Source organism: Mustelus asterias, chromosome 24 (assembly GCF_964213995.1).
Source record: "Mustelus asterias chromosome 24, sMusAst1.hap1.1, whole genome shotgun sequence".
In the NCBI taxonomy this organism is placed as follows: domain Eukaryota; kingdom Metazoa; phylum Chordata; class Chondrichthyes; order Carcharhiniformes; family Triakidae; genus Mustelus; species Mustelus asterias.
Genome location: NC_135824.1, coordinates 44,545,013 through 44,571,634, shown reverse-complemented (window position 1 = coordinate 44,571,634; position 26,622 = coordinate 44,545,013). Strand labels below are relative to the sequence as shown.

At 45.2% G+C, this 26,622-nt stretch overlaps 1 protein-coding gene across 1 annotated transcript in view; it reads right to left on the bottom strand.

Annotated features, from left to right (window-relative positions):
- rnaset2l (ribonuclease T2, like) overlaps positions 1–22,576 on the bottom strand; it is a 60,370-nt gene extending 37,794 nt beyond the window's left edge. The window contains exons 1-6 of the mRNA XM_078241035.1: positions 22,427–22,576; positions 17,561–17,668; positions 13,508–13,562; positions 5,551–5,615; positions 3,624–3,681; positions 1,651–1,715 (exon numbers count right to left, since the gene is read on the bottom strand). Of these exons, the coding sequence (XP_078097161.1) occupies positions 1,651–1,715; positions 3,624–3,681; positions 5,551–5,615; positions 13,508–13,562; positions 17,561–17,643 (326 nt within the window). The 5' untranslated portion in view covers positions 17,644–17,668; positions 22,427–22,576. The remainder of the gene's footprint in view (positions 1–1,650; positions 1,716–3,623; positions 3,682–5,550; positions 5,616–13,507; positions 13,563–17,560; positions 17,669–22,426) is intronic.
- Between the last annotated feature and the right edge of the window lie 4,046 nt (positions 22,577–26,622).

Here is a 26,622-nt window from a genome sequence, read left to right as displayed (position 1 = left end):
ATGGCTCACTCCACTTTAATTTTTCAGGCAACGGCCCTTTAATCAGTATGTGTTGGGACTTCTGTCCATCTCCAGGAGGTCATCCCAACTCATAGAGCTGGCGATCAATGAGAGTCTGGCAACTCTGCGTTCTGGTGGCACCAAGCAGGAGTGATGGACACTACTGGTACTGCAGATAGGCCAAGGAGCATTCAGGTTTGTCTGAGATCACACTAGGGCCAAGCTGACAGGCTTCAGCAAGGCGGGTTTGGTGGGGGGGAGGGGGAGGGCATGTTGGAGAGGGTGGGGTGGTGGAGGGAACATGGTGGAAGTAGGGAGTCAAAACGCAGATTGACACAGGGAGCCTGTGAAGGAGTCACCACCTCCTCCTTTCTCTGGCCCACAGCCCACAGGATTAAACCTGCCAGGCTACACATTGAGTACAGGTCTCTCCCAGCACCAGTTATATCAGAGCAGTGGCTGAACGAGGCCCTTAATTGGGCATTGATTGTGCACTTGAGGGCCTCAATTTGACTACCGTTAGGTGATCCATCTGATGCCTCCCCACACTCTCCGTAAACTCCTGGTGGGGATGAGTGTACTGGTGACACATACGCCACCGATGGCACAATGTCCTAACTTACATGTCCACCCACTTGCTTTCCTGCCTGCAGATGACAAGTAAAATCCAGCTCCTAATATTTTATATCTTTAATGTATTAAAATATTAGAGTGAAATAATGTAAAAATAAAATCAATAAAATGTGCAGGAGGGAAAGGAGGCTGAAAGATGTACAGTACAAAAATTATTAAAGGAGGAAGAAATAGCAAGTTTCAGGTCTGTATATTGCAGTAATTAAGCCAATTTTGGTTTGAGTATCATATGAAATGTAATATTGATGTTTCTTTCAGCATCACACAAGCTAAAAAAAATCTGGCCCTGAGCACTTGAAACTGGGAACATCTTAAAGGCCCAATTCTAATTCATGTTCAGTTGTGTTGATACATGAAAAATCACACACACTGAATTTACAAGACGAGGAATTTTATTTTTTATCTTTTGGTAGCTTCTGATGAAAGCGGGGGAATGCAACACTTGACAATTTGAGAACCATGAAGTTTGTTTGTAGTTTTCTTTCTTTCCCCCCTCCTGATTGTGATGACTACCATACTACACAACACTAAGTGACCAAGGAGATAAGGAAGCGCTTTGCTCTCAGGTCTGTCGATGCTGCTGTGTAACCACCCCACGGGAGGTGTACATGAGTATCACAAAAAGTCATGGGATTCAAACTGGTTGATGAAGTCAAAACTAAGCCTTTTAAACAGACCCTTTCCTTGCTGAGAGAGTTAATTAACTTTTATTCGGGGTCAGCACTCACCCACATCCAGTGTCCCAACTATCCCCTATTTATATGTGTTCAAATACCCATGACCTGCTTCCCTACATGATGTAATTGACATTAACAAACCTCAACAATGTAATTGATAAAACATTGACAACAATCTGATATTACATTCCTCTCCAACAGAACACTAGAGTCCCATCTCCAATGAATGTCCTCCTGATCAGATACGCTCAGGCAGGAATTGGGACATCACTGTCACAGTCAGATTAAAGCTTGTAAAAGTATTCATGGAATGATCAATAATGTGATCGACATTACGTACCAAAACTTGAAAGACTCAGTTTTGAGTAGACTTGGCCAGTACTGGTCCAAGTCATCCCGAAGACCCTGAAATAGAAATAACAAAAGAACTGATAGTTTAAATGAAAATCAGCACAGGTTTTCATATCAACCATCTTTACTATCAAGATCTATGGCTCTAAAATCTCAATGCCACAACCCAAGAACTCTCTTTAAGCATCGACAAGAACACCAAACATGTTGGCTCAGAAATGCAGAGAAAGAGCAAACAAAACAAAAATTGAGATGAATGAAACATTCTGTTTTATCCAGTCCCTTCTAACTTTAGGATGGGGCCCAGTGTTACACTTTTGACATAAGAGGAAATAGATCCAAACTTAGAAATTCCACTATCATCGTTGTTATGAATAAACTAATATGTTAAGTTTCTGTGAGGGTGAATTAGTATTTTCAGTTTAAGAGCACCTCTCCCAGAAGCATTACTTAGAAAAAAATTACTGATAGAAACTCCTTCCTGCGTAGAAATTCCATTGTTATAAGAGTGAATAAGTAGCTCATGGATATATGCCAATGTATTTTATTTAATATGGCTGAATACCGTATGTTCATCTTTTAATGTGTACACAATCTACCAATCAAATAGTTAATTATCAGAAATTCTGATATGTGCGAGATTTTTGGGCCGAATGGCCGCCTTCTATACTGTAGGAATTCTATGATTCTATGATTTTATTTTCAAAATCTTCAGCATTATGTACTTATGCTGATAAATTTTATTTATTGGATATTTTGAATGTAGTTTGATCCTGTTGTGTATGTGGTGTCTGCTTCTTTAAGAAGCACAGCATAAGAGAGTCACTGACTTGAGGAACTGAGAGTTGGTGATTACCCCCAGAGGTTGGAGTCCTCTCTTGGGCAGAATGATCTAGCAACCATGTAGTAAGCATGTAAGGACCGGAGCGCTACTCCAGGGCGGCCTGGAGCTGCAACTCCTGCAGCTAGGTTCTCTCATCAATAAATACCTTTCTGTCCTAACAAAGCCTGAAATCTCTCGTTGATTCTAGATTGCCACAACATAGCAGATCCCCAAAGATATAATGTGGTATATCCATTGCTAAATCTCTTTACTACTGTGAAGCACTTCCACGTGACAAAAACAGGCTTCATTTGTGATCCTGTAAATTTTATGAAGTTTGAAATTAATATTGGTGGTTCCACAATCCACAGTAATCAGAAATCAATACAAAATCTTCTACTGACAACACAACATCCAGTGGGGACCTGTGGCCTATTGATGGCTGCTTCCTTTATTCACTTCTTTTTAACCAGCTCGTTAGTTAATACTAACTTATTTATTCTGCTCGTGTCAACTGTGGCTCAGCTGGTAGCACACTCGCCTCTGAATCAGAGTTTAAGTACCACTCCAGGGCTTGAGCACAAAAATCAAGGCTGACACTCCGGTGCAGTACTGAGGGAGCACCGCACTGTCAGAGGTGCCGTCCTTGGGTGAGATCTTAAACCAAAGTCTGCTCGGGCCAATGTTAAAGATCATGTGGCACTAGTTTGAAAAAGAGCAGGGGAGTTATCCCCAGTGTCCTGGCCAATATCTAGCCCTTAGTATCACTTGAAGATTATCTGGTCATTATGACATTGCTGCTTGTGGAAGCTTGCTGAGCACAAATTAGCTGCCACATTTCCTACATCACAAGAGTGACTACACTTCAAAAAGTACACCATTGGCTGTAAAGCGCTTTGAGATGTTCAGTGGATATGAAAAGTGCTATACAATTGCAAACCTTTCTAAATGGTACAGCAATATTTTATATTATCATAAAATTTGTCAAGTGTATCACATTATTTAAAATTGTAACAGGTAAGCAGCCTAAGTGTTATTTGATTATTTGCCCATCAAGAGGGCAATTAGGGAAGGGTAATTACTGTTAGCCTAGCTAGTGATGTCCACATCCTATGAATGAATGAAAACAAATTCCTTACATCAATGTCGTTGTGAGTTAGCTGCCAGGTTCGGTTGCAGTTCTCTTTCCCGCCTGGCCTGCAATTAAATACAAGTGACATTATTTAGTTCTGGTGAGCTGTTGAGTCCAGTTGAACTCATCAGTACGAGCTAACTGATTTACTTTGATCCATCAAATCTATCCAGTATACCCACCCATTCCATTTGGCCATTCCAAACAAATCTGTCCAGATCAATCAAAGCCAACTAATTGCTAGCCAAGCTGTTGTACCCAAATAAACACATGAGGGGGATTTTCTGCTCCCGTTTTTAGGGGATGGAAATGGACGCGTGGTGGAAAAGTCCCGTGGGAATCCCAAAACAGCTTTTACGCAGGCGGGATTTTTTCCCGATCTTGAAAGTCAGGATCTCTATTTCTACAGATTTAAATATCTACAAAGGGTTGTGAACGTAGCCCAGTCCATCACACAAACCAGCCTCCCACCCATTGACTCCATCTACACTTCCCGCTGCCTCGGAAAAGCAACCAGCGTAATCAAGGACCCCACACACAGCGAACATTCTCTCTTCCACCTTCTTCCGTCAGAAAAAAGATACAAAAGTCTGAGATCACGTACCAACTGACTCAAGAACAGCTTCTTCAATGCTGTCTGCCTGACCTTTGAATGGACCTACCATATATTAAGTTGATCTTTTCCTACACCTTAACTATGTCTATAACACTACATTCTGCACGCTCTCTTTTCCTTCTCCCCTATGTACTCTAAGAATGGTATGCTTTGTCTGCATTGCACGCAAGAAACAACACTTTTCATTCCCAATACATGTGACAATAATAAATCATTATCAGGCCTTTAAGCCTGATAGGCACCGCCACCCCACCCCCCCCCCCCCCCCCCCGCCGCCCCCCACCCTCCCTTCCAGTCATTGGATTGTGCATTCACAATGTGCACCTGGTCAGCATAGCTCATGAAATCGACCCATGGTGGATCCTGTATGAGTTGGTATGGTAAGTGTAAGGGCAAAGGATTGTGGCTCTGGGCATCATGGGTTGGTGCGGTCTGTCATTTCTGTATGTTCCAATGGTAGAGGGAGATTTTGGATTGACCCCGGAAATTAAATTGAAGCTAATTGCGTGTACAAGTAATGTCCTCAGATTTGTTAGTGCCTAGTCTGTGCTGCAGCCATGTGCCTTTCCATATTTTTGTTGCTAGTTGTGGGTATGGGTTACTAAGTGATGTTAATAATTCTATTATTCCCAAATTATTGTAAAATACCACTGGAATAGTGCACAAACCATCAGAATATGAAGCGGATTTCCACCCTGATGTAGTGAATGCCAACAGCTATTTGTAATTGTTGCATATGTAGTGTCTGTCTCTTTAAGACAGTACAGCAGAAGTGGGTCACCTGACCTAAGGGACCAATGGGAAGTGAGAGTGAATGATCACCCCACAGGGTGAAGTCCTCTCTCCGGCAGAATCATCTAGCACTCATCGTTACCGGGGGAGGCAGTGGAAGCAGACACGGTATTGACTTTTAAGAGGCATCTTGACAAATACATGATTGGGTGGGAATAGAGGGATATGGTCCCAGGAAGGGTAGGGGGTTTTAGTTAAGTCAGGCAGCATGGTCAGTGCAGGTTTGGAGGGCCGAAGGGCCTGTTCCTGCGCTGTAATTTTCTTTGTTCTTTGTTCTTTAAAGCACGACTCCAGGGCAGCCAGCTGCAACTCATGTACCTAGTTTCTCCTTTCAATAAAGACATTTTGTTCCTAACAAAATCTGAAATCTCTTAACTATGCCAGAGTGTGCCACGACATTAATGGACCATGTGAGAATATCCTCAAACAGTTTTGCAACATGCTTGTTATAAATTAAGCCACTAAGTTCTAAAGATATAATAAAATTTAAGCCACATAAAAATAGTTAATAGTTCTTTTTAATTACCAAAGTCCGTGTATAGTCCAACCATCCACATGCTCTGGAATCCTACACTGCTGTGTTGAAAAAGTCTATAGAAATGAAAATAATTTTTTTATTTAGTATTTTGTCATATTCACATTCCTGGATCATGATTGTTCCCTCCAATTTAAATTGGCAAACAATTGGATTGTAGATTACTTTTAGAGTTTCTATTAATAATATTGTGCTGCAGTATAACACAAAGCAGTATTCTTTCATTTCAGTAACTGGACTAAGTTTAAAACCATTTCTGAAGGACAATGGTAGGGAGTTACTGTGAAGATTCAGGGAAGAAACTGCGGTGGCGGAGCCAGCAGGATAGCATGCAATGCTACATGGAGGTATTGAATCAAAGTGGCTATCTAACATACTTAGAGCTAATGGTGTAGGATATGTTGGGTATGTTTTGAATCAAATTAATGGAGTTGCTGTGTCAGAATCCATATTTTATACTTTGAAGATAATCATAGAATCCCTACAGTGCAGAAGGAAGCCATTTGGCCCATTGAGATTGCACCGACAACAATCCCATTCTATCCCAGCAACTCCATGCATTTACCCTGCTAACCCCCTTGACACTAAGGGTCAATTTAGCATGGCCAGTCAACGTAACCCACACACCTTTGGAGTGTGGAAGGAAACCGGAGCACCCGGAGGAAACCCACGCAGACACGGGGAGAACGTGCAGACTCCACACAGGCAGTCACCCAAGGCTGGAATTGAACCCAGGTCCCCGGCGCTGTGAGGCAGCAGTGCGAAACACTTAGCACTATTAACTTATTAAGATTCTTAACTCTTAATTCTCGAAGAAAATGGAATCTTGTGCCCTCTCCTGTCGGAGGTTCAGTGATGGAGGGCATTTATTCAGGCTGGAGGATGATGAGTGGGAACCTCAACACCTTTGCTGCCTGCAGTCTGAATAAATCCATGGGGGACATCGTGGACGGCCTTCCCATCATACTGCCCATTGAGGCCCCTAAGTGAATAATTCATGCCCACTTAAAGGTCTCATCCCACTGCCAGTGGTGGGTGGAGGACTTGCCATGCAAGGAGCGTGATAACCCATGTAGAATTGCTTGCAGTTTCCTGGGGTGGGGGGTCTTTCTTTGTCAAGCATTCAAGGGACCCGGCATCTGGAAAGCTGAGAGCCAACCCATATTTAGGTTTAAGGTGAGAGGGGAGAGATACAAAAAAGGTCCAGAGGGTGGTGAGTATCTGGAACAAGCTGCCAGAGACAGTAATAGAGGCAGGTACAATTGTGTCTTTTAAAAAGCCATTTAGACAGTTACATGGGTATGATGGGTATAGAGGGATATGGGCCAAATGCGAGCAATTGGGAATAGCTTAGTGGTAAAAACTGGGCAGCATGGGCAAGTTGAGCCTGTTTCCATGCTGTAAATCTCCATGACTCAACCCCTGCCCTTACTGCCGACCCCCATCCACCACTCGTCCCATGTGGCCCCCATCCTGTGAAGCCCACCCCACACAATTTTTCACACTCATAAGTGTGTACACCCAATTGCCCACTCATGCACACACACAATTACTCACACTCGCCACACACAGTTACTCACACTCGTCTCACACACACAATTACTCACACTCGCCACACACAATTACTCACATTCGTCTCACACACACAATTACCCACACTCATGAGCACACATACAATTACTCATGTACACATGCACAATATTAGTCACACTCATGATCACATGCCAACAAATACACTTGTGAGCGTGCATGCAGAATTACTTGTACAATTGCTCACATTCGTGTATGCACACACAATTACTCAGTCACGCACACATGCAATTCATCATGCTCAACATGCACACACAATTACTCATTCTCACATGTGAGCATGCACAATTACTCACACTTTGCATGCACACACAATCAGTGTGCACACAATTACTAAATCTCAGTATGTACAATTACACTGTTACTCACATTCGTGTGCACTCACACAATTACTTGCAGATGCACACAATTACACATTCGCCCATGCAGGTACAATTATTCACTCTCTGAGCACACACAGATTACTCGCACTCATGAGTGCACACACACAATTAATCATATTCAGCATGCACACACAATTACTCACTTTTGTGAGAGGCCCTGCCGCAGTCGACCCAGAGGGCACTGGAAGATTTGATGCCCCTATAACTCTGGGGAACTGACCGGCGCACTCTACAGCCTCTCCAGGGGCAAGTTCCCTGGGCTGGTCTGGCTGACAGTGGAGTCTTTCAGGGCATTCTGGGACATCCCTTTGATTGACTACGCTTGTGTCCTGGGGGAGAGTATTGTGACCGGGGAAATGCCCCTCTCATGGTGCAGGGTAGTTATTGCTCTGTTGCTTAAGAGAGGGGATCACTGCCTCTTAAGAACTGGTGCCTGGTTTCCCTCAGCACGGAGTACAAAATCTTTGCCAGGGCAATGGCTTTGTGCTTTGGCTCCATGCAGCACCATATGACCCTCCATGCAGCACCTTATGACCCTGACCAATCCATGCCAGAGCATCCATGATAGCATCCATTTGGTCCAGAATGTGATCCATCATTCCCAGCGGGCTGGTCTGTCGAGTGCATTCCTGTCTCTCGACCAGAAGAAAGCCTTCAGCAGGGTGGACCATGAATATTTAATCGGGACCATGCAGGTTTTTGGGTTTGGGATGCCTTTTTGCACCGTATCCGACATCTGTACACTGTGGCAGAGTGTCTAATTAAGGTTAATGTGTCCCTGATGGCACTCCTTTGTTTTCTGAGAGGGCTGCCCCATATCTGGCCAGTTATATTCTAGTTGTGTGAAACGTTTTCTGCACTACTTTGCGGAGGAAATTGTGGGATTTGTTCTGTGTGGGCTGGGCATTGGGGTGGTCCTGTGGGCTTACACTAATGATGTGCTCCTCGTGTTCACAGACCTGTCTGACCAGTGGAGCACGCGTGAGTGCCAGGCTGTGTACTTTGCTGTGTACTTTGCAAGGATCAACTGGGACAGGTTTTCTGCACTCCTGGCTGGTCAGTGGCTGATAGGCTCCCTACCGGAGGAGCTCAGGCCTTTCACCTGAAGCAGGACCAGCCTCCTCTACTTGGGAGTCCATTTCTGCCTGGCTAATGAATCCTGGCTGGTGAACTGGCAGGAGCTGGAGGCCAAAGTCAGCGCTCACTTGAAACAATTGGAAGGACTGCTCTTAAGAACTGTCTTACAGAAGTTGAGTGTTGGTCATAAGCCAGTTGATCATCTCTATGTTGTGGTACTGGCTGGTCACTTTGACCTTTGCCCTGGAGTTTATCACAAAAATTCAGACTCCTTCTGAGGCTAAAGGTTGCACTGGGTCACTGCTGAGATACTGGGCAGGATTTTATGGCCTTGCTCGAGCGAGACTGGAAATTCCCATCCAAGGTCAACGGACATTTCCGTTGTCGGCCCCTCACCTGCTCCAAAACCATGGCGGGTGAAGGGGTAGAGTTCTGGCAACTGAGTCTTCCACTTAGGGAGGGCGGTCAGGTGTCTCCGCACCCAGATTGTGACCTTCCGCTTTCAGACCCTGCAGCGATACCTTTAAGTCGAGGCCCCCCCAACATGGTGTGCCCTGGCGATGTGTTTCTTCCACTATGCGCACGACCTGAGTTACAACCTGCTCCTGTTTATAGACCGGAGGGGTCTTTACCGCCCTATGTTACTTTGTTCATGACTGTCCTCAGCATAAGCAATGTTTAGTTTTAATCATGTTAGTTGTTGGCCTGTTAATTGCCTGATTGGCCTGTAATTTAGTGGGCGTTCCCCAAAGGCAGCAACAAGGATTTCTCACTAGCTCTCCAGCTAACAGCCGAGAACTCTATTGCCTCTATAAAGTTACCCCCAATGTTCCTATTGCTTCCTGCCTGTCAAAAGAAGTGCTTTCTATATTTACAGGACAGCCCATTTCTAATGAATGAGTTCTAATGGGGCAGATCAAGGGTTATGAAGAGCGATCAGGAAAATGGAGATGGGGCCGCAATGAGATCAGCTATGATTGTATTGAATGGCGGAGCAGGCCCGAAGGGCTGAATGGCCTACTCCTGCTCTTAGTTCTTATGTTCTTATGTTTTTTAGATAACCATTCCCAAGTATGTAGCATGACCATCTAAACACCTGAACTTTAATTTCCAAACGTTCTGGGTGGATTGCCGCACTATAGATGTCAGAATTTGGATAAAACACCAACAAATCACAACTGAACAAATACTTACAAATAGAAGCTATACGAGAAAGAAACATATTTATTCCTTACTTTATTGACCTTGAGGTAATGTCCCGAGATACTTAACAACAGCAACATCAATAAAACATTCATGACACTGAGCAACAAAAAGAAATATCAATTCAAATGGTCACAAGACAGAGAGATTTAGGGATTGTCACGTAGTTAGACTGCAGTGGAGAGGTGTTGGAGGATAGTGTGGTGAACCGTATCAAAGGCTGCAGACAGGCCAAGAATGACAAAAAGGGATAGTTCATATTACTCAAGGTGAAATAGATGCTATTTCTGACCTTGATAATTTTTTAAAATTATTTTTTATGGGATGTGGGTGTGTCATTGGCTAGATCAGCATTTATGGTCCATCCCGAATTGCCCTTGAGAAGGTGGTGGTGAGCCGCCTTCTTCAACTGCTGCAGTCCCTGAATGCACACACATTGTTGGGGAGGGAGTTCCAGGAATCTGACCCAGCGACAGTGAAGGAACAGCAACACATTTCCAAGTGTAAGGGACTGAGAAAAATGGGAATATGTGGGGAAGACATTTACAAGTGTTCTTTGTCCCTTGTGGGTTTCAGTGTCCTATTTGCTGAACAGGATGCTGTTTGTTGAGTGATGCGGGCTGGGCCAATCGGATTGCTCTGGGGGCGGGAAGAAAAAAAGGCGTCAGGAAGTGAAGCAGCTGCGGAGTGGGCAGGTAGTGTGGGGAGAGAGAGAGCCACGTTTTGAAGAGGAGCTTTTCCCAGGCAGTGAGAATTCGGTTTGGAGTGAGAGACAGCCAGGCGTTCTCCTGCCTGTTCTTTTCATTACTGCCGAGGAGGACAGCCTTCAGGGCACTGGACCTACGTTGCTGCACAGATAGCTCGAGGCACCTCTGCCTCCTGCAACATCATCTTCCACACGTGTGTCTCTTCTGGACTGTGTGTGTGTGTGTCGTGAGTAATTGGTGGGGACTATACAATCCAACTGGAACAGTATCTACAAGTGTGTTACTGAGGACGAGGTTCCCGATGTGTGCACCAACGGATGGGCCCCAACGGTTATAGATCAGAGCTCTTGGTGATGTTTTGAACTTTTTTTTTAGGGTTGAAACTGTTTGGTGGGAAGATCTGCGGTTTGGGATTCTTTACCTGTTGTATGTCTGTTATTCCGATTACAGTACTGACATTTATGGGTAAACAGGAAATTAGCCAAATCAACATCAACCGCTAGGAATTCGGGATCCTGTTGATTGAATATTTAAATAGTAGCCCCATATAGTGGTCAGCAGGGGGTTACACAAGTCAAGATTATGATACTTGGAGGGGAACTTCGGCGGCAGTGTTCCCATGTTTCATGCTGCCTTGTCCTTTGAGATGGTAGTTTGTGGGTTTGGAAGGTGCTGTCAAAAGGAACTGTGCATCTTGTAGATGGTAAACACTGCTCTATTGAGCGTCGGTGGTGGAGGGAGTGAATGTTTGTGGAAGGGGGAGTAATCAAGTAGCTGCTTTGTCCTTGTTGGTGTTGAGCTTTTGGAGTGTTGTTGGAGCTGCATTTATAGAATCATAGAATCTCTACAGTGCAAAAGGAGGCCATTCGGCCCATCTAGTCTGCACCAACTACAATCCCACCCACGCCCTATCCTCGTAACCCCATGTATTTACCCTTGCTAATCTCCCTGACATTAAGGGGCAATTTAACATGGCCAATAAACCACAGTCTTTGGACTGTGGGAGGAAACTGGAGCACCCAGAGAAAACCCATGCAGACACGGGGAGAACATGCAGACTCCACATAGACAGTGATCCGAGGCCGGAATTGAACCCGGGTCCCTGGCGCTGTGAGGCAGCAGTGCTAACCACTGTGTTATCCCTGTGCCACCGTGATGCCCCACTCATCCAGACAACTGGGGAGGTGATCAACAAGTGGTATTATTGCTAGACTATTAATTCAGAAACTCAGCAAATGTTTTGGCGACAAGGTTCAAATCCCACCACGACAGGTGGTGGAATTTGAATTCAATAAAGAAAAATCTGGAATTAACAATCTACTGATAATCATGAACCATTGTCGATTGTCGGAAAAACCCATCTGGTTCACTAATGTCCTTTAGGGAAGGAAATCTGCCATTCTTACCTGGTCTGGCCTATATGCAACTCCAGAGCCACAGCAATGTGGTTGACTTTCAACTGCCTGTGGGTAACTAAGGATGGGCAATAAATGCTGGCCAGCCAGTGACGCCCATGTCTCGCGAATAAATTTAAAACTGTATTCCATCACACTCCTGACTTGTGCCTTGTGGATGGTGGACAGACTCTGGGGACTCAGAAGGGTGAGTTACTCACCACAAAATTCCCAGTTTCTGACCTGCTCTTGTCGTCACAGTATTTATATGGCTAGTCCAGTTCAGTTTCTGGTCAATGGTAACCCCCCAGGATGTTGATAACAGTTTTGGTTTTGTGACAGGGATGGAAACCTGATAGGAGAGATTCAAACATAGAGTTCTGGGTAAGAGGAAGGCGGAGATTATTTAAGGACTTTATAGAGGAAATGGAGGCCAGAGATGGGATGGTAGTTTGCAAGATCAAGAGTTGGTTCTTCGTGGAGGGGGTGATAACTGCAGATTTAAAGGAGAGGGAGACAGTACCTGAAAAGATTGAACCATTAACAACATTAGCTAACATGTGGACAAGGAAAGGAGTTAGGTGGTCAGCAGTTTAGTGAGAATAAGCCAAGGAAGCAAGAGGTGGGTCTCATGGACAAAGCGGTTTTCTGAAAAAAACATCGGCCAGAATTTTACACTCCCCACCTAGGGCCAGGGGTAAGTGAAAGAGTGTGTGGAATTGTTTGGACAGCATTCCCTCCGCAATCCTGTCCACCCCAACCTGGTAGTGATTTTATGCTGGGGCAGGCAGGGCCTCAGAGGGGAAGCCCGTCTTTGCCCCAATTAAGGCCTTTAAATGGCCACTTAAGGGCCATTTCTCACCCAGCCTCAATTTGTAGGCTGATGGGTGGATGATAACTCAGGGGTTGGGGGGGAAGTGTAAATAAAGACAGTTGGATCTCAGGTTGGAAGGGGCATGGGGGGGGCGGGGGGGAGCGCCTCCCCTTTTGACTGGGGTTGCACTCCCCTTCAGGCATGGTGACATCCGAAACCCACCCCCAGCCCTGGCCTGTCTCCTGAGACCCTGTTTGCCATCCTTGTAACCCCACCAACTCCCCCCGGGCATTCCCTATCTCTCCTGCCCTGGGGCCCCCGCTACTTACCATGTCCTCATGCCCTCCGAGTCCCAGGACTTAGTGCCAGCGCTGTGTCTGAGATCTGCCAGCCAAGCAGATTGGCTGACATCCCTGCAAGGCGGGACATTGTCCTGAGTAGGGGTGGAAGACCCACCCACCTTATGTGAAATCAATGCTGGTTAGAGTGCTGAATGACATTGGGGCTGCTGGAGCTTGTGGAGATATGTTCCCACGGACAGCGGGGGCCGAGTCCCCACCATGCTGAAAATTCAGGCTATGGTTTTGTAAAATTGAAGCATTTGTTTTACGAGTAAACAGCAGAATTTTCCTGAGGTAGCATACCCTCTGTCTCGTTTTGGACTTGATACAAGGCAAAACGACAAAACAATCAATATTATTTGTATCAGCAATATCCCAAGAATTCTGTAATTTGCTTTACAAAACCCTGTGAATGTAACATTATTTCCAAAATTCTTACCATGCAGAATGATCCTGGCCACAGCTGAACAAATGTCAAACACTTCCAGTGGCAGCTTTGAAACAAAGATTATAAAATAAGTACAGACAAAGATGAATTGTTTATCAAAGATAGAATACGGCGCTGAGTCTTCCAATGCAAATCAGCCTGGTGTAACTTCCAGGCAAACTGCTGATAATGACCACTAACATAGTTTTTCTAGGCCTCCACTGTTCACTTCCTCTCACCCCCATCTGCATTCCACTATATTACAGCAAGAAACCATGAAAAACCACATAGAATGTCTGAGGAGACTTATACTCTTGATGTGTTGGTTGATAATATATGCTGGGTTCTTCACACAGTGGCCCAGTGGATAAAAACATTGTCCATGTGGTATTAAAGTATATAGAGAGTAGACAGAATTTTGCTTCAATCGTCATCAGTTAACGGATCTCAAACAGTTTAAGTTCTACAATTGTCAAGAGTCACAGAAACACACCAGCAGGGATAGCACCTCCTGATGGCTGTCCAATGCACTGCAATGTGGGTGTCCAAATGTGGTTGCTGATTGGCAGCGGGATCAGGCTAGCTGTGGTGAACTATTTTAAACAGTCCACTGGTGCCTCTGCTCTTATTTCTCATGCTCTTATAGTCAGTCAAAGACTGGCGGGTTGGGGGGGGGGGGGGCGGGTGTTGGAGCTACTGCTGCTCCTTCCTCATATATTCTTAATATTCACCGTCCAAGCTCGTGTATGAAGAATAGCCACCGGTACTGGGGTGTTACCAATATCTATGGAATTGTACCCGAACATGGGTCAGTGTCTTCTGAAGAGGAGGGAAGAAATTTGAAGGAACAAACAAAAGCAATATCGCAAGTAGTATAACAGGCAGGTAACATGCAGTGAATCTCAGTTCTAGAATGGTGTGTCACTCAACTCCATTTATACAGGGAAGGCTCCATGGTGGCCAGTCAGACTATTGGAATGCGCATGGAATCAAAGCATGCTGTTTACTGAAGCAGGGAAAGGCATGTGCAGTCTATTTTACACTCCCTGTGGCTTCAGAGTCTTTAAAGGTTCCCATAGCTTACACTGACTCCTTCCTACCTCTTCCTGGCCCTCCTGAACAGTCTTTTTTAAATTTACCAGCACTGTGGCCTAGAATGTGAATTATATCCATGGCTTCCAGAACAATGAGTTGTTAATCACGGTGTCCTGTCTGGAAAGCACTGAAGGATAACAGGTGAGGAAGAGTAGCCTGAGCTGGGCTGCAGTTCCACAACTATTTACAGTCATTAATGAACTAGCATTGGCAGAGGTGTGAGCCATAGGCCCGAGGGTGACCTTCAACTTAGACAAAGGGACCAAGTTCGCTGATGATGCAAAGCTAAGTGATCTGTGAGATGGATGCAAAGAGGATGCAAAGTTGAATAGACAATTGAACTGAGTGCACAACAAGCTGGCAGTTAGAACACAATATGGGAAGCAGGAAATCATTCACTTTGCTGGACAGAATGGAAATGCAGGATATTTTTAAAAGGTGAGAGACTGGAAAATGTTGGGATTCAGAAAATGTTGGGAAAATGTTGGGGCGGCACGGTAGCACAGTGGTTAGCACTGCTGCTTCACAGCTCCAGGGTCCCGGGTTCGATTCCCGGTTCGGGTCACTGTCTGTGTGGAGTTTGCACATTCTCCTCGTGTCTGCGTGGGTTTCCTCCGGGTGCTCCGGTTTCCTCCCACAGTCCAAAGATGTGCGGGTTAGGTTGATTGGCCAGGTTAAAAATTGCCCCTTAGAGTCCTGAGATGCGTACATTAGCGGGTAAAATATGTGGGGGTAGGGCCTGGGTGGGATTGTGGTCGGTGCAGACTCGATGGGCCGAATGGCCTCCTTCTGCACTGTAGGGTTTCTATGATTTCTATGAGATGGCTTTGGGTGTCCTGGTACACAAATCACAGTAAGAAGTTTAACAACACCAGGTTAAAGTCCAACAGGTTTATTTGGTAGCAAAAGCCACACAAGCTTTCGAGGCTCTGAGCCCCTTCTTCAGGTGAGTGGGAATTCTGTTCACAAACAGAACTTATAAGACACAGACTCAATTTACATGAATAATGGTTGGAATGTGAATACTTACAACTAATCCAGTCTTTAAGAAACAAAACAATGGGAGTGGAGAGAGCATCAAGACAGGCTAAAAAGATGTGTATTGTCTCCAGACAAGACAGCCAGTGAAACTCTGCAGGTCCACGCAACTGTGGGAGTTACAAATAGTGTGACATAAATTCTGATTCTAGGATCGCATGATAAAGACTCAGGAGGAAAAAAGCAGAAATATTTATGTGAAATAGTGTGACATAAACCCAATATCCCGGTTGAGGCCGTCCTTGTGTGTGCGGAACCTGGCTATCAGTTTCTGCTCCGCGACTCTGCGCTGTCCTGTGTCGTGAAGGCCGCCTTGGAGAACGCTTACCCGAATATCAGAGGCCGAATGCCCGTGACCGCTGAAGTGCTCCCCAACAGGAAGAGAACAGTCTTGCCTGGTGATTGTCGAGCGGTGTTCATTCATCCGTTGTCGCAGCGTCTGCATAGTTTCCCCAATGTACCATGCCTCAGGACATCCTTTCTTGCAGCGTATCAGGTAGACAACGTTGGCCGAGTTGCAAGAGTATGTACCGTGTACCTGGTGGATGGTGTTCTCACGTGAGATGATGGCATCTGTGTCGATGATCCGGCACGTCTTGCAGAGGTTGCTGTGGCAGGGTTGTGTGGTGTCTTGGGACGGCCTCAACCGGGATATTGGGTTTATGTCACACTATTTCACATAAATATTTCTGCTTTTTTCCTCCTGAGTCTTTATCATGCGATCCTAGAATCAGAATTTATGTCACACTATTTGTAACTCCCACAGTTGCGTGGACCTGCAGAGTTTCACTGGCTGTCTTGTCTGGAGACAATACACATCTTTTTAGCCTGTCTTGATGCTCTCTCCACTCCCATTGTTTTGTTTCTTAAAGACTGGATTAGTTGTAAGTATTCACATTCCAACCATTATTCATGTAAATTGAGTCTGTGTCTTATAAGTTCTGTTTGTGAACAGAATTCCCACTCACCTGAAGAAGGGGCTCAGAGCCTCGAAAGCTTGTGTGGCTTTTGCTACCAAATAAACCTGTTGGACTTTAACCTGGTGTTGTTAAACTTCTTACTGTGTTTACCCCAGTCCAACGCCGGCATCTCCACAACACAAATCACAGACAGTGAGTGCAGGTAGGAAGGTGAAAGTTATATTAGCCTTTATTGCAAGTGGATTGCGGTAGAAGAATAGGGAGTCGTGCTGCAATTATAGAGGGCATTGACGAGACCACAGTTGGAAACTGTCCAGTTTTTGACCCGTTGACCTAAGGGAGGATTACTTGTTGATTTATGCTGTACATTGAAGGCTCAAATGATTTTTTTTCATGGGGTGTGGACAGAAAAGACTGTGTAGAACAGACCTATATTTTCTAGAGTTTAAAAGAATGTGAGGGCATAAAATTCTGAGAGGGCTGGACAGCAAATGCTAAGAGGCACTTCCCGCATTGGAGAGCCTATCAATTTTTTCATTCTCTGTAAAATAGTTAAAAGCTGAAGGATAATAAGTGTTTTTTACTCTCCGGGGTCCTGTCTGTGAGAATTCTTCAATGTGATTGGCTGCTTGGTCTCTTTGATGACATCACTGTATAGTTGGCATCAGAATCAACTTCACATTGGGAAAACTGAAATCCATGCCATAGTATTCGCTAGCTCTTTGTGGGCAGCTTTCTTCAAGGTCAATGACAAGCACCATATTTCTATGTTAATTCTTTACAATCTTGGGATGTCCTTGTTGCTATGTTTATAAGGAGATCCCCTCAATGAAACTCAAAGAAAACGCAAACAAAATTATAGCACGTGGGAAAAACCTAATAATAGTGATGGAGTTAATTCTTGACATTGTGCCACAATGGAAATAAGAAACAGGAACAGAAAATGCAGTTGTATTTTTAGGTACTTGGCTTATTGTAGCAGCTGCAGCAGATGGTGATGTACTAAACCTACCTGTTTTTCACACCAGCTTGTGCCGCAGTGGTAGCTGTCAGACCACAAAGCGCAGCCAGATACATTCTGATGTACAAAGCCATCAATGTAACACATTCACAAGTTCTCCTATCAAAAGACAGAACAGCCAGTGAGTTATATTGTTGAGAAGTTCTCTGAAGAAACTGCGCCAGATCTGGCTGGATAAATGATGCCCTATTTACAGCGCATGTTGTTATTAATGCACAAATCAGCCAGCACATTCCAGAGATTAAAAGATAAACTGTGATGCAAATCTTCAGAATTTACTGGTTGATTTCTGCCGCTTCCACTGTCTGCTTCACACAAACAGCATTTTCCCTTTAACCTCCTTTTTTTAGAACTTGCTGGATTTGCACATTTATTGCCCATTAAACTTGCTGTTCATTCGGCCAAATATTTTAACACCATGATAATTGCTAATGTAATTCCAGTCAACCTTCTCTAATCCATTATGGGAACAATTTAAGCTGTTGAGTCTCCTGAATGCAGTAAATTCTTATTTATAATTCTGAATTTAGAAAATATTTTTCTTATTCCTTTTCTCCCTTTCATTCTCAATCTTTAATCCAATCTTTCCTCCCGTAAACTTGGGCTGAATTTTTCCGGCCTCTCCCGCTGGCGGGACCAGAAGATGGCAATGCCCTGTGGTGGGTTCCTCGGTGGCTTGGCCGGTGAACAATGTTAAAGCACGTAGACATCGGCAACACCAGAAAGGTGAAGTGGTGGAAAATCTCACTTCTTATTCCCCTCTTCCTGTGTAGTTAAATTCTAACTCACCTCCCTTCTTTGTCATTCCTTAGTATCTTACCCAGCCTTGGGTGTCTGCGTGGAGTTTGCCCGTTCTCCCCATGTCTGGGTGGGTTTCCTCCGGGTGCTCTGATTTCCTCCCACACTCCAAAGGTGTGTAGGTTACATGGACTGGCCATGCTAAATTGGCCCTTAGTGTTCCAAGGTGTGTAAGTTAGGATTAGCAGGGTAAATACGTGGGGTTATGGGAAAGGGCCTGGGTGGGATGCTGTATCAGAGGGTTGGTGCAGTCCTGATGGGCCAAATGGCCTCCTTCTGCATTATAGGGGTTCTATGATCCAAACCTTAAATCATATGGTTAAGACGATAACCTGGAATTTCCAGTCCTGCCAGCAGTGGGCACTGTCACAGGCGAGATGGGAAAAGGCTACTCTTCAAATTTTCCCGTCCTGTCCACAGTGATGCCTGCCACTGGCAGGACTGGAACGTCCCACTCAATGTGTTGGTCTAGCCATTATCAGCTCGCACTTTCAGCAAATAACAGTGCAAAACCCTGAGAACTGAAGGGTGCAACAAATTAACAGGGCTTGCTGCAAGGTTCCCAACTCCAGCGGGATTTAACCCATTGGGTGGGAAATCCTACTGACAGTGGCAGGACTAGATGATCCTGCAAAACATGTCACAGGGGGAGCAGTCACGGCTGGCGGAACTAGAGGATCCGGCTTGAATAGCTGGAAAATCCCATCCAATATTATGCTTCAAGTTTTGCATTGCTCTAAAAATAAGTTGTATATTTTGTTTGCAGGATATTAATGGGGCCATTTGTTATTGCTTTGATCCTGTGTACATGCTGCATAGCGTTTTGTGCTTGACAAGGGGAATATTTTGTTCTCCAGGGCCTGTGTTTTTGGAAAGGAATGTTTGGACATGGATTTTCCTAAGTTCTGTTTGTGTTGAATATTCTAACCTCTGAGCCGATCCCAACCAGGTCCCACATTGGTTTCATGACTGACGCATGCGATCTGATAAACTATACCCACACTTTCACCTTCTTAACCAGCTTCCACAACAACTAGTTAAACAAGACTGAAAATGCTAAGTTAGTCAGCAGCTGAATGAAAAAAATCCTGGCTCTGCATTCCTGCTGTGCATTTGGAGCATATTTTGTTTAACTTCATAGCCTCCAACATTGTAATGATCACAGTATATTTAGAGATTAGTATTTTAAAGGATCTAAAGAATTATTGTCACCTGAGAAATTATACCTTAAACCTGTTCCAGATTTTAAAGCAAAGAGATATTTACAATTGCATCTAAACACCTGCACCAACATTGTATAACTTAATCAGAGAAGAAAAGCAAAAGAAATCTTATTGTGCACTAAATCGAGGAGCTAATGGATACTGTGGGCAGGATTTTACAGCCTCACTCGTCCCGAAACTGTAAAATCCTGCCTGAGGTCAACAGACCTTCTCATTGTCTGCCCCTCGCCCGCTCTGATTCCCGTGGTGGGTGGGGCAGTAAAATTCAGCAGGTATGTCATGTATATTGAGTTCTTGATGTCTACATTGTTGGACACTGAGGCCCAGATTTTCGCCATGACGGCAGAAATGGTAAACAGGCTCTGAAATTCTAAATCCTGCCCCAAACATGGCACTCCCTAATTTTGTGAGAGTGGGCTGGAGTCACATGTGTAATTTACAGAAGCAGTTGGCCATTCAAATGCCGCCACTGAAGTGTGCTGATTAGACCAAATGAGAACAGGTTCTAACTTTGTGGATTTGTTTGGATAGTCAGAGTACCCCTTTGGATATGATCTTGGGACCACTTGGGGAGAGGTATGGCACTCTCTTAGTTAAAAATAAATGTGATTGTGCATGAAAAGTGCATGAACTAACGAACTGCCAAAGGATTGTCAAGCTGTCAAAGAGCTGTCAAAGGATACGAGGTGAGTTGCCATGGAAAGGATAAGAGCAAAGGGTGGTGGGCAGGGGCATGGATTGGCATAGGTTGGCCATGGACATGTCAGGAGCTTGGCAAGTATGAGTGGACTTGAGGGGTGGAAGTTGGGCAATGGGACATGAGTGCTGGAGCACCAAGTTGTCCTTCCACCTAGTCCCCATCTTCACCCAGCAGCCTACCCACACATTCCCAGAGCAGCGAGCCACACTTCTAATCTAGCCTGAACCACGGACAAAAATAGGAATTGCGAGCTGCTAATTTTAAAGGTCAGGTTCATAGAGCCGGGAATTCGCCCATCGCTGTGCACCCAACCCAGGAGCAAAAATCTGGGCTTGTGTCCTGATTCTGCTTGGCATTTCTTAACTGGGGAGCATCCTTCTTCAATAGCAGAACAAGCTACTGACATCACATAATCCAGCCTTTGTCCTGAATCTACTAGATCTAGTACACAGTATATGTCAGTAAGATTGTGATTTTATGTTACTCAGCTGTTTTTTTTTACATTAATGTGAAATCAGCTCACAGCACCCAAGGAGCAATGTTAGACTGGCACAATGCCAGCTCATTGCTATCAGCCCCACATTGCTGGTACACCACAGAGTCTGTGTCAGCAGTGTTACAATCAAGCTAGTCTTGGTTATTTCAGGTTATTGCTATTGTCTGTCATAAACACCTCATTAGGGTTACAACCACACTTCAGAAGGATAGTTAAACAGACCTGGATAGCTTTAAATTTATTTATTAGTGTCACAAGTAAGCTTACATTAACACTTCAATGAAGTTACTGTGAAAATCCCCGAGTCACCACACTCTAGCACCTGTTCGGGTACGCTGAGGGAGAATTTAGCATGGCCAATTCATCTAATCAGCACGTCTTTCGGACTGTGGGAGGAAACCGGAGCACCCAGAGGAAACCCACACAGACACTGGGAGAAAGTGCAAACTCTGCACAGACAGACATCCAAGCTGGGAATCGAACCCACCTCCCTGGCATTGTGAGGCAGAAGTGCTAACCACTATGCCACCATGTCGACTTAATCCAAACTTTCCAAATAGAAATATGGGCTTCTTTCTCTGAACAGCATTCCGAAATGAGGAATTTACAATCTTAGATATTTCCCAATCTACTCCAGGGCTATGACACATCGCATATCATTTGTTCATGCACCCAGGGGTCATGTACTGTGCCTTGTAGTCCTTTAGTACTTTGTTTTGTTCATGTAATTTAGTAATGCAAGCCTCAGTCCTCATGTTCAAGTCTTGCTCTCGAGATACATGGTGAAATTAATGTGCATTAATGTTTCACTAACAGCAGATTTATATTAGATGGAAAAAATACAGCTTATCCAGTGGGCTGTTATGTAAAATCTATTCAGTCAGTCCACTTTACTGTTATCAGTTTCTACTAAAAAGAACAGAAACATTTACCATACCTTTCCCCACTTAAACTCAGCTTTTACTTATTTCCAGGTTTCAAGAGGAGTTTTGAGTAGGCTGAATTTGAGGAATTTTCATTGCAGTGAAAAACATTTGATTAAAGCAAAATACTGCAGATGCTGCAATCGGAAACAAGAACAGAAAATGCTGGAAAATCTCAGCAGGTCTGACAGCATCTGTGGAGAAAGAATAGAGCTCTAACGAAGGGTCATCCTGATTTGAAACGTTGACTCTATTCTCTCTCCACAGCTACTGTCAGACTTGCTGAGATTTCCAGCACTTTATGTTTCTGTTGAAAAAGGATTTGAAATTGAGATAGGTTCGCATTCAGCAGAAATAACACATTGCCAAAAGGCTCTCTTTTGTGCACAGAAGTGCTTGGAATATACCTTGAAAGCAGGAAAATACATGATCTAATAATTTTTAGTTGAATGGTATAGGAACAGCTTTACCATTTCAGTGTCAGGGCATGGAGTTTGGTGGACTAGAAGCCATTAGTGGGCATCAGTTGCTGCTCAAAATTAAGAGACAGAAAATCACGGGGAACGCATCCACAATTTTCCAACATAAGCTCCTAGCTGTCAGGTGCCCATGCAGGTTCCTATTGTTCAAACAGTTCCTTCAGCAGGCACTCTGCTAAGAAGGGAATGGCCTCTCCATCCACTGTACACATTGCATCAAAATAGCGAGAGTACTTACCAACTGGTTGCTAAATTGAAGTACTTAAAGGTGTTCTTTCGTGGATCTCTGTTGTTTCGCAAAACCAGACTTATTTCGATTATCCGAAAAATTCTAAAGATATAAGGTTGAATGGTGACAGAAAGAAGAAGTCTCTGATTTCATTTCCTCTTTCAATAAATAGAAAGACAGCAAAATGGATGTAATCTTACAAGCAGTAAGCTGGCGTTCTTTAGTGATGATGTGAAGATGCTGGCGTTGGACTGGGGTGAACACAGTAAGAACTCTCGCAACACCAGGTTAAAGTCCAACAGGTTTATTTGGTAGCACAAGCCACTAGCTTTCAGAGCGCTGCTCCTTCATCAGGTAATTGGGAGTTCTGTTCACAAACTGGGCATATAGGTTTGTGTCTTTATATGCCCTGTTTGTGAACAGAACTCCAACTTACCTGATGAAGGAGCAGCGCTCTGAAAGCTAGTCGCTTGTGCTACCAAATAAACCTGTTGGACTTTAACCTATTGCTGTGAGACTTCTTACTGTGTTCTTTAGTGAGGCAAAAAAAAAGTTTGTAGAACTTTACCTGAAAAAATTTAATTGAATTAGCTGGAATTCATGGCAAATCAGTCAGTACACATCAGGCAGGATTTTGAGGTACCACTTGGCAGTGAAAATAGTGTCTTTGACCGGCGCATCGGTTCCCCAAGTCCATCTCATTCCTGGGTCATTTGCCCAGAGTAAGCTTCTTAACAACATATTATGGCCTGTTGTCAGAGGCTAAATGGGATTTTCTACTTCACCTCCAGGTTCCCACAGGTAGCATTGTGCAGCTGCCTGGAAGTGACCTCTCGGCACTAGACTGGAGGAGGCCAGTTCTTCAGGCAGGCTCAATGCCCTCCTTGGCTTCCTGGTTTCAGCTGCTGCCATAGGCTGCCCGACAGAGCGGTTCCTCTACCTCTACCACAGAGTGGTGGCCCAAATGCAAAGGCCTTTTTTATTTTAAATATGAAAATGTTGGAGAAACGACACTTCCATTTTGGCGTGCCTTCTCCCTCACCATGGATGCCATGGCATCCAGCTGCTGCTTTCAAGTTAGAGGCCCTTCCACTGATCCTCCAGCTTTGAGAGCCCATGGATAGCAAGCATGTCCTCTGACCATTAATTTGACCAATTTGGGGAAAATCACCAACAGTTAACTGTTAATGACTAATCAGAGTCAAACTGCTTGGTTTAAATTTTGCAACAATGCTTGGCAGTTAACTGTCAGTTACCATTAACTGGTGTATTCTCCGTGGTGATGTCTCTACCAATAAGAGTCCACTTGCTAACCAATCTGCACTCTCCGCTCATGCAGTATAAAGTTGTTGTTTTCTTTGACAGTGGTATTCTTATGATTGGCCTGATGAGTGCAAGATGAAAAGCTTTGACAAAATGATTTTTTTCAGCTCAATACTCAAGAAGCGATTGCTCATCTCATAGATGTCTGTGAGGAATCCTGGTTATTCCATTCATCAGAATTTGTGTTGTGTTTAAGGATGTGCAAATATTTGTTTTGCATCATTATTAAGTTTACGTGATTATATTAATTACATGATATGGGCTACTTTTCCAGTTGCCTTTTAAGAGTTATTTTTGGCTTGTGCTTAAAGCCTCTTTGGAAACAACAGTTGTCAATCAGAGGAAGAGAGCCCAGAGTAACTTCCTACCTCCCTTCAGTGCTACTTCCCTGTGGGGAAGCACCTGGACTGCATGTGAGTGAGAAACTGCTGTTGCTTGACTTCAAACTACTTAGTGTCTTATCACATGAAAATTGTCGCAAACTACTTCACAGAATAACTTACATTGATGTGCAGTGACAATTGGCAAGCAAACGCGAACTCGTCACATAGAGGAGCCACGCCACAACATTTAACTAGAAGAGGGGCATGATGCTCAGGTACCTTTAGAAGATCTATTGCTCTAATTTAAAAAATAACTTCCACTGCTACTAATCATTTGAATAGAAGAAGAAAGATGATCACATTCTGAAGATAAGAGGCTGGATTATACCCTGAGGGCTGACTCCCCACACCCCGGAGGAGATGTTGCTGAGGGCCTGCCTCTGGTCAACCAGCTTGCCCTGCACTCATTTCTCAGCTGAAGGGCTTTTACTGATTATGAGGTGAGGCTTCTGCCCCATTGGATGAATTACCACGGCATATAACTGCCACCAGCCAATCAGAGGCTCTGTAGCACTGGCAGCGTGACCAGGAGCAGTGACCCCGCCGGATTTTGACCACCGTGGCTCGAGTTGGGAAATTTGGTGACTTGCTGGACCCACCTCAGTAAAAAGTGCCCCGTGCCCTGATTCCTGAGATTTTTGCTCCACAAATGGGGGGTGGTATAGAGTCGGGGTTGCCAACCTCAGAAGTAGATGTTTTGAGAATATGGGAGTGGGCGAGTGCCTGTGAGAGATGGTTAGAAGTTCTCTGGGATTTAGTCCCAGTTAGAATCATAGAAAGGTTACGGCACAGAAAGAGGCCACTTGCCCATCGTGTCCGCACTGGCTGAAAAACAAGCCACCCAGTCTAATCCCACTTTACAGCATTTGGTCCGCAGCTCTGAAGGTTAACGGCACTTGAGGTACATATCCAAACACCTTTTAAATGAGTTGAGGGTTTCTGCCTCTACCACTCCTTCAGGCAGTGAGTTCCAGTCCCCCACAACCCATTGGGTGGAAACCCCAGAACCCGGGTAAGTCCTGGATCTTGCTGCAGGGAGGCTGGCAGGCACGGATGAGGTTGGCATGTTAGGCAGGGTGGGGAGGAGGGTGGACACAGGGATGCAGTGGGGGTGAGGTGGGGACTCTGGCACCAGAGACCTGAAAAGAAGGCACCTCCCGCTGTTCCACCCTCTCTTTGCTGAGCAGCCTGCAGCAACAAACCTGCAGAGACCTCATCCCACTTTCCAGTCTAAGTGGTGATCGGGCAAGGCCCCTAAGTGGGCATTGATTGCCCACTTAATTGGGCCATGGGTGGGCGGCCCACTTAATGCCACCCCCATCGCTCATTAAATCCACCACAGGGTGGATAGCCAGAGGCTTTTTTCCAGGTGGAAGTGTCAATTACATGGAGGCACAAGCTCAAGGTGAGAGGGGGAAAGTTTAAGAGAGATGTGCGGGGTAAGTTTTTCACACAGAGAGTGGTGGTTGCCTGAAACGTGCTGCCAGAGGAGGTAGTGGAAGCAGCGTATTAGCAACATTTAAGAGGCCTCTGGTTGGGAGGGAATAGGGAGGGAATAAAGGGAAATGGACTGAGTAAGGGCAGATGGTTTTTTTAGTTTAGTTAAGGCATCATGATCAGCACAGGCTTGGAGGGCCAAAGGGCCTGTTCCTGTGCTGTACTTCTCTTTGTTCTTTCTTTGTTGTTCTAAATCACAGTGAATGAGAGGGCAAGTAGGCAGGCGGTATGACTCTAATAACATCGTGCCCTATTTTATGGGCCTACCCTCCTGCTTTAACACTCATGGCTTGTCTATAAAATTTAGCCCCAAGTGTATCATTAAACATTTAGGGCCCGATTTTACCAAAATTTCGTGCCCGTTTTTGCATGCATTTAAATCGGCATAATGAAGCCCGCGCCCAACTTACCCAAGGATTCCCACTTTACGAGGCTCCGATCCGATCGGCGCCCGCGCATTTACCGTGTTGCTGAATTCAAGTCCGATAGGGCTTCAACTCGGCAACTGAACCGCCAAATCGGCCCTGACCACCCTTCGTGGACCGCCCCCGCGAACCACCCTGGCAGCCCCTCACCCCCCCACCCCGATCGGACCACCCTGGGATGCAGGCCCTGCCAGCAGCCCCCACCCCCCACCCCGGGATCGGACCCCCTGGGCCCCCGACCTACCTTGATCGCTGGTGTCCATCGAAAGCATCTTGCGATCCTGGATCCTGGCCTTGCTCCGGGGGTCCTGATGGGTAGGATGATGTCTCTTCACTGGGCGGGGGAGGGGGGGGGGATGTGACATCTCTTCCCTGAGGGGGGATAGGGCGGGATGTGCCATCTCTTCCCTGAGGGGGGGGTGGGGGAGGAGGGGGGGGGGGATGTGACATCTCTTCCCTGAGTGGGGGGGGGGAGGGGGGATGTGACGTCTCTTCCCTGAGGGGGGGGGGGGGGGGAATGTGACCTCTCTCCCCTGAGAGGGGGGTAGGGGGTGGATGTGACGTCTCCGCCCCAGGG